Source organism: Pipra filicauda, unplaced genomic scaffold (assembly GCF_003945595.2).
Source record: "Pipra filicauda isolate LSUMZ 115617 unplaced genomic scaffold, ASM394559v2 scaffold119_size3216105_pilon, whole genome shotgun sequence".
Classification (NCBI taxonomy): domain Eukaryota; kingdom Metazoa; phylum Chordata; class Aves; order Passeriformes; family Pipridae; genus Pipra; species Pipra filicauda.
In genome coordinates this window covers 1153914-1168737 of record NW_024103651.1, presented here as the reverse complement: position 1 = coordinate 1168737, position 14824 = coordinate 1153914, and the positions used below count along the sequence as shown (strand labels likewise).

Sequence of the window (14824 nt, the reverse complement as noted above, 5' to 3'; positions counted from 1 at the left end):
AGCACATCTGTACCACACACAACCTGTGGCAGCTTTTACCAGCTGGACCATGCACAGGTTGGCTCCTCAGCTCACTACCAGTGGCCTGTCATTTGCAGTATTTTTGGGAACTGACTCTCAGATAACCTTCACAGTGCATTGGAAGAGATATTCCTGCAATCCTGCTGTTCCTTGTCTCTCTGCCAGTGTTCTCCTACAATCCTTTTGGGGTGCTTTAAGGTTCTGGGGTGCATGTCACCTGGGAGGATATTATGCTACTTCCTTTTTATTCGTGAAATTATGCAACAGCTTCCAAAGAAACACAGGAATTATTGCTGCCAGGTTTGAAGAGCTGTGTTCCCCTCTTCCCACCCTCATCAGCTCGTGGGGCATGTAGCAGTGCCTCTCATCAGTGCTTCCAAGGCATGGATTGGGTTATCTGGACCCACATGGAGGCTGAGAAGCACAGTGGTGGCGATGTCAGTGTGTGTGTAGCATGTCAACCCGAGATGGAAATCAGTTCTGAGAAACTTCATTTTTTAAAATAGGCAGGGCGCGTGGCAGTCATCTCCTAGGAAACTCGGCATTGTATTATGAGACTGTAATGTGCTGTGATTACATTTCAGACAAAGGGAATCGGCGTGGCGGTCAGATTGTTGCTGGTGAAGTTTTCCAAAACAGAAGGACATCCCTTATGCAGCAGCTGGCTTTGGTTGGTGTTCATGAGCTGGTTGAGGCACTGAGATGGTTGCCCCTGCGCTGTTGCTGACTGGAGGATGGGAGGTGAAGACTGAGGCACGAGTAACCCGGCTCTACCGTGTGTTTTACTGTGTGCTGGAGCTGTGGGCAGTTGAAGTCTATCATGGCTCTGGTGAGTTAGATGAAGCTCAGTAGCAGAAGCTTGCCCAGGCAGATCTGGAGGTCTTCACTCTTCATCTCCTCAGCAGCAGAGTTGGTAAATACATTAGTGATTCTTTTCTGTGTAGACTAAACCACTTGCTATTAAACCAGGAATCTGAAGACTTTTTATGGATAATGTGACAGAGATACTGATGTTTGTCTCACTGCTGATGTCTTCCATGGACCTTCTCAATGACCACTTGCTCCCAGACTGAACTCTTTGGGCAGGGAGATCTATCCTCCATTCAGATGACATACAGGAAACACCAGCACATTTTCTCTTCTGTGATTCTCTAGCATGCTCAGCTGCTTTCATGCAGATCTGTGATGCTGAAAGGACTCATTCCCTCATGATTCTGTCTTCTACCATCTACAGGCAGCAGAAGGCAGGGATGACTCCTATCCCCAGAGGACAGGATTGGGTCACTGACCTCTGTTGTTAAAAGCATGGGATAAACCCAGAGGATTACTATTGCCAGGCCTTGTAGACTTCTTCCTTCATCCAAATAAATGCCTGGGCTGGGCATGGTTTGGATGGAAGCTGATGCAGCTTCTGATTCCTCACATCTCCTGGGGAGTTTCATTTTGGCCAATTCCTGTATAACTCTGTGACATCAGTGAATGTTCCTTCAGAGCAGTGTGGAGGCTCATGACAATGAGTTCATGGGAGGAGAGTTGTGCTGGTGCTGAATCTGTTCTGCAGGTAACTTCAGTAGTCTCAACACAGCACCTTAAATATGGAGCAACACAGAAATTCCTCGTCAACAGAAGCTGAAAGGAAAACCCTTTTTGCAAAGACTTTTTTGAGTGAGAAGGACTGAGGCTTGCACATGTGGATAGTGTGTGGCAACTCTTTTTGCAGAAGTATCTGTGAGTTTCAAAGTCCCTGGTAACTTTGTGTGCAGTTACGCTGAAACAAGCTTTGCCAGCTTGTTTATTATCAAGCTTGCCAGTTGCTAGGCAAATAAGTTTGCTAAGGTTTCTTAATGTACCTCAGCTCAGACATGAAGCTGCATGCGGACACGTGAGTGAAGAGACTGGAGAGTACAAAAGCAAATACTCTTCTAGTATTTTGAGAAGTGGCCATTGAAAGTAAGACTGCAGATGGAGCTCTGAATATCCTGCAGTACCTTTTCCTACCAGAGCTAAGTTCTGAGCTGCAATGTCATTTATATTCCATCGTACTGAATTGTTTCTCTCTCTTTCTTTTTTTTTTTTTTTTATTTTTTTAGTTCTAAACTATGACTTGGAGTGGGCAAAGATAAAAAATACACATAATTTGTAGTCCAGATATTTAAGATGAATATGCAGGACTGGCTGTCTGGCTGAGACAACAGGATGCTAACAAGCCAATTAGAGTTTCACAGAGGCACAGAAGGGCTCTTACACAATGGGAATTGTTCAGCTGTGCTTGTGACAGCTCTGGACCCTGTGGCCTCCTCTTTTGGTGGCTGCTCATCACATTCATGGAGGTGCTTCCTGACTAGGGCTGTACATCTGGTCTAAAGGATTAAGCTGGAAAAGGCGGATCTTAGGAGATGTGCCTTGATTTCATGGTCTGGTTATCTAATCTAAATTTGTTCTTAGAATAGGCAGGAACCATGCTGTGATCATCCACACTGATGTCTGGTTATCTCAGATAGTCTCTTTGACCAGAGTCACGCAGCAAATGGAATGGAGAATTTTTGATTGACAGGGTTTAAGGATCCTACAGAGTCATAGTGGGCTGTCCTCAATATATTTTTGGATGTGATGTAAGCATCTGTTGGAGATGCTTCTCAGAGTACAGCAGGAATGGACACTTCTAGATCATGCAAAGCTCCCAGCTTTTAAGTAATTACGTAAGAAGAATCACAGAATTGTTAAGGGGGGAAAAGACCTCTAAGGTCATTGAGTCCAACCATTAACCTAACGCTGCCATCCTCACCACTAAACCATGTCCCCCGGTGTCATACTGATCCATTTAGTTCCTGTTACTCAAGTCCCTCATCTGTAGTGTGGCCAGAACAGCTCATGAAAGATGGGGTTGGTGTTTGAAAGTCACAGGTCAAGTGATACAATTCTTTGCCTGTCACCACTGAGGAAGACTACCAGAACTGATATTGTGGCTTTATTTTATAGAGATATATATGCCACCCAAATGAATGAGGTGCTGTGCAGACTTATGCAACTTGGATCTGTGGAGGTCCAGACACCTTTAGACAAAAATTCCTGGCTAAATGAAAATTTGCCATGGTTTAGACACAATTGCAAAGCTGTTTGACATTTAGGCAGGGGCTAGTTCCATCTTCATTAAAGAACTCTTTAGAAGGAACATAAAAATTGTTCCAGGCAAAATCTTGGAGAATGCCACGGTGTGCCAGATCTTTTCTTAAGTTTCCATGTGGAAGAAGAAGAAGAAACATGCTTTTTCAAATTGGTGTAATCTGCTTTATACGTCCAGATAAGATCTCCCGAAATAATAGACCCTGCATTTATCAGTGTCAGAATAGGGAAACGCTTTGAAAAAAAATAATTATGGAGATCACTTCTGCCTCAGGAAAGGTTTGAGGTCATTATTAGAAGAAAAAAAGGTTATTTTCTTGTGAGAATGCTGCCATCAGATAAACCCTGGGAGACAATGAGCTCCTTTTGACTTAAAAAATGAAAGTGGAAAAAAGGTACTTAAATATTCACTTTGGAAAGAAAGTGATCATCAGTGGAGAGAAAAAACCTGCTTAACAGCTCGTTTGTCAAGTATATAATGGAAGGAGGTTCTCAGCACAGAGAACTGCACGTTTTGCTTTTAATTCTGTATAGTTCTACTGTGACTGCCATAGACAATGTAATATAAATGTAATAGGCTTCTAAAGACAATACTTCCCTTTCTGATAGGGGTCAGGATTAATCAGAAAGGAGCAAACAGTTCAGGAAAGAAGAGGATTGCAATAACAAACATGACTGGGGATCTGAGCTGGGCCAGTTTCCCTTTTTAGCATCCATGCATCACTGTCTCAGAACAGACTGCATAGCATCCTATTAAATTAGCATACACCAGGCAGCTAAAACAAATTAGTGCATCTCAGAAGGGGAAGAGGTTCTTCAGAAGCTTTTCTTTTTGGCTTAATTTCTGTGCTTTGTGTGGTTCATTCATCTTTGAATCCAAGTTTTATGGCACTGAAGCCCGTGTGCCTCATTCTGCTCTGCATATCATGGCTTTTCTTGCCTGGAAGTCTCCTTGATCATGTGCTTTGGTGCCTGGAGTGTGTGTTGGAGTGTCCCAAGCACCGTGGGAATGCCATCCCAGCAGTGCTCTGCTCTCCTGCCTGCATTACCACACAGGTCTCAAATTGGCATTTCCCTGCTGGCCCTTAAAGCTGGAGCTGAGCTGGCTCGTGGTGGTGGGCAGGGAGAGGTGTTCAGGGTGCAAGGGAGCAGTGTGGCACCTTTGCTGGTGCCTCTCAGCATCATGTTTGAAGGAAGGGAAGGGAGTTCCTCAGTGATAAGGCGTGCTAGTGGTGCGTGCCATGCCCTGCTGTGACCTTGAAATTCATACTGGAGTAAACTAATTTCAACTACAGAATGGTTTAAATAGCTTCCAGCAATTTTTCCTTGAATGAAAATGATTGTTGCTCATTAAGGATGTGGTTGTGTTCTGGTATAGGTGGTCCAGGGGAAGAGGCAGAGTTGTGGGGGAAACCACCTTAACTATATTGTTATAAATTCATGCTTTAAGATGTGCTACTTTTTTGTTGTTTTCTGACTTCATAGAAGTATCTTTCCTCTGAGTAGCTTTCCTTTAAGTAGCTGACATGGAGTTCCAATCTTAATTCTAGTTCTTTTGATGGGGTCTTTTTTGTTGTTGTTGTTGTTTTCTTTCCTCCCCCTGAGATTATAAAATACTGAGTAGCTAAACCGAAAGAAATTATGAGCCTCAAATTGTCATTAAAATTCTTGCAGCTGACTCTGGTGACAAAAACTGTCAAAACACTAAGCTGTTGTAATTGTAGATAATAGTACCCAAGGAAATGGAAGTTAAATCCAAACAAATAGAAAAACTTTCAGGGACTACACGAGATGAAAGCTTTTGCTGCTCATTCTCTCTCAGCAAGTCACCCTGCAATGGTGGGAGGAAACCAAACTGGTTTATAAGGAGGGGAAAGAAGAAGCTCTACCTGCAGCATGATATCGTGGCGTGTCTCTGTAATGGTCATGGTTATAAATCCCAGCAGAGATCTTGGTACTGCTGTGGTTACTTTGTCCCAAAAACTGTGTTAAAGGGGGAGCAACAAAGTGACTGGAAAGGTGAGTCTGGAGCTGGGGATGTGCTGCCCACCCTGGGCACGATGGCTCCCAGGGTCCTCTCACATTGTGGGGAAGTGTGTGGTCATTGAAGGACCCCAATGGTTTTAATGTAACCTAACTTGGACAAAATGCTGAGGGTATTGTCATGGGGCAGTGGCTCAGGGCAGAGAGAAATGTGTCAGTGCTCCAGAAAGAAGCTCCTTGCTACAGGAACACCCAGAAAAGGGTACTTTTTCCCCTTGCCATCGTTTGAGTGTCCGTCAGGCTACAGCAACAGCATTTTGGCACAGTGGGAAGTGCTGTTTATCATCAGTAATGGGATAATAGTAGCCCCACCCCCGGGCATCAGGCATCTCCATGGGGTTCATCCCTTTGGGTGGGGATCAGGATCAGCCCTGGAGAGGGGAACCAGGGTCAGACACAGCCCAGGGCAGGGCTGTGTGGTGAGCAGACATTCACTGGGCCCCAAGGTAGGAAACAGCATTTCTAATTGTGGCTGGGTGGCTTAGTGGAAGTTAAATGAGTAGTGAGGCTAAAAATACCAGTGTTAATACAGTGATCCCAGTTGCTGTGCTCTTGCCCAGGCAGGGGAAGAATTGCCATAGAAGGGGCTGCAGGGCTGGAACTGTGTGTTTGATGAATGAAAATAGCTAGAAAAAGCATTTGTGCTCCAAAGAATGGATGGCTGCAACTAGATTAGTCACTGTGTTTCTTTTCCCATAAATTTATATCCAGTTCTTGGGAATGTGTAGGGATATCTGGGTTCTGTACCCATGTGTGACACAGTCCCCAAACCCTTTTCCTTTCCTCCTGGCTCTCTAAAAGAACCCTCCACACTTTGATTTTGTTAAATTTCCACTCAGACATCACTGAGCTATTGAAAATTACATTGTAAATTCATTTTCATGCAGCTATTGTCAATACAATATTGTCATTGATGGATGTGATTTCAGAATGAAAAACTTTATTTTCAGCTTTAGTTTGGGTTTGTGCTGGGTTGTGCCTGGATCATGTGTGAGGAGAGTGAAGAGGTGTATACAGAAACAACTGAATAGAAAATTTAAAAAAAAAAAATAGCCTGAGCTCATCCCACAGATCTGAAAATGGAATTGAAGATTTTTTTTCTTACATACTTGCCTCTGTTTGTGGTGCAGTGCAAAGTCACCTTTCTCTGTGGAGTCAAGGAGCAGAATTTGAGTGTGGTTGCCAAGGCTTCACTACGAAAATTACCTTTAATTTTGTTGGTCTCGCTTTTACTCAGTCTCCTGTCTCAGGACGATCTTCACGGTGGACATGGTATATTTTTCAGATGATGAGTGTTCACTACTTTTTTTTCCATGGTTTGGCTGGGGCAAAGTACGCACGGAAAGCCAACTGTATCCTAATTAAGAACATTAGCTATGTGCAGCCTGAAGATGTGAAATCTGTTTCCTGGCTATGTCTGTTGATTTAGTGTGACAGAACACCTGCTAATGCAGTGGAAAACTGCTCGACATGGAAGTCGAATGGAAAAAATGAAGTTTTGTCCCCCCCATCAACTCTTCATCTTCATTTTGTCAGTATTTTTGTGACAGCAATTTTTTTGTTGAATGAGAACAGATTTGCTGTCACAGTATATGCTGTCCATTGTATTTCAGTGTTCATATTAAACTGTAGTTCAAACAGAAGAAGGAGGAAGTTATTTGTTCTTTATTTTGCTTTGATCTGCAGGATAGCCTAGCCTTGCTACCATTGCTTTCTCATAGAAAAGCCAGTCTGTTTGGGTATGAATCCCATTCATATTCCAGTGTTAATCTTGAAATTCTAATCTTTAAATCTAGATCAAATAACTGAATGAGAAATAATTTAAATTAATTGAAACTATAAAAGATTGTCATCCCATAGGATACTGCATGGTCCAGGTGTGTGCAAAGGGGTGAGAAGTCAGAACACCTTAAGTGCCCTCTAGAACTGGCCATTATCTCAATGTCACCCATCAAGTCCTTTAACCTCTTTTATTTCTTGCGTTGTTCCTAATTCGTATAGAAATTATCTAAATCATAAAATTATTCCATGGCTTAATTAGAAGTGTGAAAAGAGTAGTTCCTCTGGGGTAAATGATAGTATGGTCAAAGCTTTCAGAAATAGGTTGTTGCTGCACATGTATTTTGGCAGCTAAAGGTGGTTTCATTTTGCAGAAGTTTCTCATTTACCCATTTCCACCACTGTCCTACTTCCTCAAAACCATGATACTTTTTTATTTGTTTGCTATAATCTCCAAGCAGGACAAGGAAAGTTCCTGAAGGATCTTGAAGCCCTTCTTCAGAGAGGCAAAGAGTGAGTCCCTGGGCGTGTTGGAAAGGCTGCAATTACTTCTTTTCCATCTGAAAGGAATGGGACATCCCAACCGTTGCAGACACCTTTAAAATCGTAACTTTTAATCAATTAACCTCTTTCCTCTATTTAAAAAAATCATAAATCTATATGACAGTGTGAAAATTCTTTTTGGTCCATATTTTTGGGGAGGAAGAAAATAAAACTCACCCAAAAATTTTCGCAGAGAAACACCTTCCTTGGTATTTCACAGAATCAAAAAATCCTCATTTGCTTGTGTCCTTCACAGAAATCCTGTTTTTCCATGCATGACATTTTGGATAAAACCTCATGATTCAAAATGCAAGATTGACCAAGAAGGTTTATGAGTCTCTTTTAGGCTCAGTGTGATGACAATGGAAATACAAACATATAGGTCAGTTCTTGGGAACATCACATCATTATAAACACCATGTGGTACTTGCTAGGAGAAGTGGGGTTTTAATCCAGAGCCCTCTCTGACCTGCAGACCTGTAGCATTCTGGTTGCCTAATGTCTCCTGTATTATTTTTTTTTTCCTTTTTATTGTGTAACACTGTTTGATGATGCTTAATGGAAGCCATGCCCTTGAAACAAAAAGTCCTGTCACATTGATCGTGTAAAATGCAATATTTTCAGAACCCAAACTTCTTTACAGAATTTTGTACACAATTAATTTTTAACCCTCAATAAAGAATTGTAATAAATTCTTGGAGATAAACAGATCCCTTCATTAATCATGATTTTAAAGGCCATAATAATTCTTTTTAAGGAAAAAATTTCTTCTTTAGCAAGCCTGCCATGCTGGTAGTTCTGGGGAACTTTTTTGCGGAGGTGGGGAATTTGCTGTAGGATACTTTGCAGTTAGCATGAAAACAAGCACCCTTGTCTTTCTGACTTTCTATCTGTTATTTACCTATTCATGTGTGAGCCAAGAGGGGTTTAGTGGAGGCTGGACTGAGCCATTAAGGGTGGATGAATTCAGCTGCAAGTTTGAAATGATGGTAATTGCTTGCCCATCTATTCGGTATTATTTTTGACTCTTCCCTGACTCCAGCAGACTCCAGGAGTCTCTTTGCTGCCTTTCCTCTGTTGATGCTCCCTCCTACCATTTCTTTCTTCTTGCCTTATGCATCTGAATCTCTATTTAACACTGATCCCTATCTGCATCTGTTCCCTCCCTTCTCTTTCCTTCCAGCACTTCACTTAACTTTATTTTGTGCATTGACTTGTTGCTTTGCCCTGCTCCCTTGCTCTGTGAACACAGGAGCATTTACAGTGCTCAGGATAGTGCAGACTAAGTCACATCTACCTCCTCAAATCACCCTCCTGCCTTCCCGGTAGATCCACCCCAGCTCTCTCCCTGCATTGCCTGGGGGCTCTTCCCAGCACCAGCAATTTTATGCCATGGCCTCATACAAAAATCAATGTAAAATAGTGTCCTGTCAGTGCCCAGGGTTGACATGTGAGCAAACATTTTAGCTGAGCTTCAGCTTATTTCATGCTTTAATGAGAAAGGTTATTAAGGAGATATGGCATTGGGTTTAAGAGTATCTCAGAGCTTCCCAAAAAAATTTCATTTAAATTCACAGGGGCTTTTTCCAGCCAGTGAAACCCATGTCTATCCTGGTAAGCAAAGAAAGAAATCCAGCAAAATGATGAAGCCAGCTAAAATAGAGTAATTTCCCAAAGCTAGCTTTCTTGCACAGAGGGATATAAAGGGACTTCCATCATTTTGTTGTCTGAAAACAACAATGAAATCCAGATTGAGATGGGAGCTCCCTGTGTTTTTATAATATCGTAAACAGTGGGAGAGCTGTGTGATCGGTAAAGGACTGATATGTGTATGCTGCTTCTCACAGCATTTAACTGAAGGCAAAAAGCTTGTTCAAGACACAGGTGGAGTGAAGTGCAGTGTTGAAAGCTTAAGCAGATGGGACTTAAAGGGTTCATGAAATAGAACTAGGAGCAGCCCTGTGAGTTTCAGAATGCTTTGGTCTGTAACCAAAACTGGTAAGCACCGAGAGGTCTTAGGGTTTTCCAGCAAAAGGATTTTATTGCAGTTCTGGTCTGGCTGTCCCAGGGATGAAGGTCAGGATGAAAATTTCATTTGGTAAATAAAGTTACTCAGACTGTTGATAAGAGGAAACCAAAGAACAGGTTGTTAAAAACACTTTGGGTGGCTTATTTGTGCAAGCCCTTTGGATCACTTGGGTGGATCCTAGACTGGAGCCCATGATGCTCTGATGTGCTGTGGTAGATTATACTCAAAGCAGGAAACAGTGAATCATTCTAGTACTCAGTGGCATAAATGTGGTCATAGTCTGTCCTTTTTAGTAAAAATGATGCAAAATGTTCTTGGTTCTTGGTTCAGAGGTTCACTGCCCTGTGTAGACAATCTGTCAAACATCTGCCGTAACAGCGTGCAAAATCCTAAACTACATTCCTAAACTTCCTATCACTATTTCCCTATCACTGCTGGCTGCAAAAGCATTTCTGAATAAGCAAGCACTTTCTTTCCAAAGCATCAGTCTCTTCCTTTTGCTTATCCACTTATCCACAGGCTTAATGATTCATTTGGCTCTTTTGCAACTCAGGAACCTATGGTGAGGTCACAGCCGCCTGGTTGTGTCATCGAAGTGCATGACAAAAAAGGAGGAGGCTGACCAGGAAAGGAAATGCTTTTGTTTATCCACAAACGTCTAGATAAGCAGAAGTTGTGGGTAATGAAAGCCAGAGAAACTTGGTGGTAGCAAAATGAGGCTGTGATCAAACATTAAACTTTTAAGAGCAGGTTAGAGTGTGGTTGGGTTTGCTCAGCATGCTCCTGAGAATTTATCAGAGAGAGCTATGTAGGAGAACAGAATAATCTGCTGATGAGGGGAATTATAAAAGAAAGAGCATTTTTGTTTTGTAGAAACAAAATATGGTTTGAGTTGGAAGGAATTTTAAAGATTCAGTACCATGCAATGGGCAATTCAATACAATACCACACCTTTCACTAGACCATGTTGCTCAACCTGACCCTTCAGTTGTCATCGGGTTAGATAAGTCCTTGGACCTGATCTTTCTTGGACAAAGTGGGTGCTTCAGGAGGAGGTTTTGGTGAATAGGAGCAAAGATTTGCTGTTTCTTGTCAGGCCAATGCTCTCTCTTGCCCAGTACCTTGCTGCTAAACAAGTTCCAGAATATAAGAATGATCCTAATGTAGCACAGCAAAGTCCAGAGTAGCAGTGTCTGAGTGATGCTCAAATGCTCAAAAAACTCTTAAGAACCAAAAAATGTGTATATAGCACTGACTGTAACGTTTTCCTGGCCTCTTCTCAGTCAGGTCCAGACGCTTTGGAGGAAGCATTTAGAGTGCAAGAAACAATACACTGTTAGGAAATAACCTAATGAAGGAGAGGCATTGCCCACTCTTGGCAATTAGCAGCTGGCTGCTGTGATGATGTTTCTTTATTTGTGTAATCCTCTCTGGGGTAACCATAGGGAGGCTGCTATTAAGGCCCACGTTTGGATTCGTGATTTAATCTAATTCTTTGGCTTTAGTGGTTACACACATCAGTTTGTGTTGTGGAATAACTCTGCATACATAGAGAAATTCTGACTCTGCTTCCCCGCCTGAGTCAGGGTTGAGCCAACATGAGGAGATGCTCTGGGCTGCCAGGGAGGACCAGAGTGGGGGCCCTGACCTCTTGTGGTGACTGAGGAACCAGGAGCACTCTTGGCAGTGGTGTATCTCAATCCTAGGGGCTTTGTGCTTCTAGGTGAATTAAACCTCCAAAAATCTTGGAAAGGGGAAAAGTACATCATCTGCCTAGTCAGCAGCCAGGCTGTGGTCCATGCCCCTGTGTGCAGAAATGGTACTTTCTCATTTTCAAGCTTTGCTTATATTTCTGGTGGACTATGCTTTTTTTATAAAATTGTTGTATTTGGTAAGCCTTTAATGTTTTGTCTGAGTGTAAATGTCTGCATATGTTTGTAAAGGCAAAGAAAGATGCTCGTCATGCCATTGCTGTGATTAACAAGAGCAGTTTTCAAAAAACACCAGAACTATATTTGATGGTTGTGTTTCAGTGAACAGCTTTCAAAGAAAAAGCACCACTTTAAACCATGGCTTTTCCTTTCTTCTTTCAGGGGTGCATTCTCCGAAGTTGTTTTGGCTGAAGAGAGAGCAAGTGGGAAACTCTTTGCAGTCAAGTGCATTCCCAAGAAGGCACTGAAGGGAAAGGAAAGCAGCATAGAGAATGAAATTGCAGTGCTCAGAAAGTGAGTATCAGACCTTCATTGCTGCCTCTTTGCTTTAGACTCTTGCATTTAAGGAGCAGGAACAATGATTGACAAATGTGACTGATGGTTTGTTCAGCCCGTCACAGGCAGATAAGATGACCCGAGTTTAAATGGTGCTGAAAACGTTTCGAGAAATGCTCTGGTTCTCTTTTGTGTTAACGCAACCAACTGACTGCAAAGTTGGAAAGAAGAGGAGTTAGGCTGCAGTAAAGTCTTTGATGCTTTAAGAAGTCCTTATCCACTAATTGTATCAGCAGTTGTGTCAAGGGCTTTGAGGAGAGTAAGAGCAGGTTATAATTTTCAAATGCATAAAACATTCTGTATGCTAAGTGCTCTGAAATTATGACATGCTATGGATTGTCATAGGAGATGGTGGTAACCTGTGCCATGGAGAGGTACCTCTGCCACTTCTGGGAGGAGATTTGTCGGGGTTGTCCACAGTGTGAAGTTTTTCCTCACTGTGGCTGGAACATATGCATAACAAAAAGGCATTTCACAATTGCTATGAATTCCTTGTAGTCATTAGAGGCTTGATCCTTATCTCTTCCTCATCTTACAGATTCATCTCACCTGATTTGAGACATTTGGATCTGAACTCATCACCCTTGACTTTCTTTCTAGGAAATGGAGAGAGATTGGTCACTGTAGGATTAGTTCATGTAGTTTGTTTTAAACTTCTAAAAGTAAACTTCTCATTGAGTTAAAGGCAGTACAATTATATAGAACTCTGTGTTGGACTGGAACATTGATTCTTGCTGCACTGCTGTCCCAAGTGGGACTTCTTGCCCCAGCTTTTGGTCATGTCAAAGCTGATGGCCGATCATGTGGGCACTGTGTGACAGAACAGATCCTAAAATCTACCTGGATGAACTAAATGCTCAGACAGCCTAAGGCAAAGGAGCTGGTTCAAGGGCAGATTCAGCCACCTCAGTAGACAGAGGGGATCCTCTTAAGTGGAGGACATAAATGGGGCTCCAAAGAACTACAAACATTTGTAGCAGTTGCTTTTCCATTGCTGGGCCCACCTCAGGTCAGTACAATGTAAACCCAGTGAGAAATGCAGCCTGTTGTCTTGCTGTGTAGAGTTACTGAGAACCTGTCATAAAACTCAGCCGTTGCCATCTCCATAACCAGATAATTATGACCAATAACCACAGCTTGAAAAAGTCTTTATGTGTATGGGTTTGTCCCCTGGTACTCATTTGTGGGGTATAAGAGCAGCAATATCGACATGCAGTAAGAATTGCCTTGCATCAGCCTTGAACCTAGGCTGGTAAAGCAGAGAAATCATTTAGTTTATTTCTTGCTTCTTTGTTGTGAAATGTTTCTGTTCCCTGCAAACAATTTCCTGAGAAACCAGGAGGCAGCACCCGGACTTTGCTATTCCAGCTGCAAGGGCAGGAGAGTGAGTAGGCGGAAAATTCCTTAATTTCATGCAATTAGATCTACTCAGTCTCTTGTCCTATGCACGTTAGGACCTTAAAAGAGATTTTTCCTTTTTTTTTTTCCCCCGGATTCTTCTACTTAGCTGTTGCTAATACAAACTTTGCATGTCATTGCCTTTATTCTGAAAATAGACATCCTTGCTTGCAGATGCAGAATTGAATTTGTATGTGCCACCAAGGAAACGTTTAGAAAATAACAAAGTAGATCTGCATACAGTTGAGGAGAGGAGATATCAACCTGTTTCTCTGTTCAATGAATTCTCTGCTTCAAAAGCTGTCAGTAAAAATAGATTTGAGGCAGGTTGAATGGATCCTGAGCATCTGTTGCTAAGCTCCAAAGGTATCTAAGTGTCCTTGCTTTTGTTTCTGAAAGCTTAACACTGAGTGGGGAAGGCTAATTTGTCTGATGACTGAGTGGGATGCCAGAGCCCTGGGCTGCCCTGCATAGCTGTGAGGTGGCCACAGCCTTAATGTGCCATTAAGAAGAACCTCTTCTAAAGGAGATGTGCACAGAGCATGTCTGGCAGGAGGAATTGGTCCCTGTGCCCTGAGAGGAAGGTGTAGAGAGGCAGGGGATGGATGCAAACAAACGTAAATGCACGCATGTGTTTCCCTTTCTGGTTTTGCATTATGATAAAAGTCCCAAAGGACAGCCTGCCTAGCTAAAATGCAGGCAAACTCCTTGTGATCTGTCAGAGTGGGATCTCTTGTCTGACACTGGACTTTCTCCCCCTATGTTCAATCATTAGATTTTTGTCTTCCTCCTGATAAGCTCTGTGCTTTCTGGCAGATATCTGTCAAGTGTTGTGAAAGGCAACTCTCATTGAGTTCCCCGGTTGTGTGTCAAATGGGGGTCAGCTGGGGGATCTTGAATGAAGTTGCAGCTTCTGCCAACTCTTGTGTGAGCTGCTAATGCCCCTGTGTGTGGCGAGCAGGTTTTTAGGGACAGTCAGTGATTGAGCAGGTTTTTAGGGACAGTCAGTGATTGTGCTGGCGTGTCTAGGATCAGTACACACAAGTGCCACCTACACTTTGCATCCTCAGGCTGCACTGGTGAAGGTTTGTCGCCCTGCCAGTCCTGCCAAATCATTCAGATCTGGCAGAATCAATATGGAAGAAAGTTTGAATTATGTTGTGTGTTGAGGTCATATTTTAAATAACATTTTTTAAATTCAGGATTAAAAGTCTGTGCATGGAGTACTACAGGCAGTAGACTCTGGTGATGAAAACATGAATCCAGTGACCAAAAGCCTTGGGTCCCCTCTCTCTGCTGCTTTCCTTCTGTCACAGGAGTTATTGTCTGTCTCAGTATTTCTTGTCTGTGAAACAGCCTTTATTCAAAAGACTTTTGAATAAACAGTTTTACCTGCATTTATTTTCCTGTCCTTTCTTGTGTCAGCAGACACTGAAGAGTGGGTGTGACAGGGGAGGTTTCTGAACTGGGCTTTTAGTGTGAAAGAAGAACTTCTGTCAGTCCTTCTGTGTGTCTGAACTAAAAAGCTTTTGGAAGTATTAATCCTATACTCTGTGTAGGGGAAGGTCAGTGATCCCCATGTGAAGTACATGGAAGGTAGGAGATTTTATCTCTCTGTCTG

The 14824-nt window shown here is 42.5% G+C and overlaps 1 protein-coding gene across 3 annotated transcripts in view; it reads left to right on the top strand.

Moving 5' to 3' along the window:
• CAMK1D (calcium/calmodulin dependent protein kinase ID) overlaps positions 1-14824 on the top strand; it is a 216898-nt gene that overhangs the window by 80701 nt on the left and 121373 nt on the right. For all 3 annotated transcript variants that reach the window (XM_027728223.2, XM_027728222.2, XM_027728221.2), the window contains exon 2: positions 11632-11763. In XM_027728223.2, coding sequence (XP_027584024.1) covers positions 11632-11763 — 132 coding nt within the window. The remainder of the gene's footprint in view (positions 1-11631; positions 11764-14824) is intronic.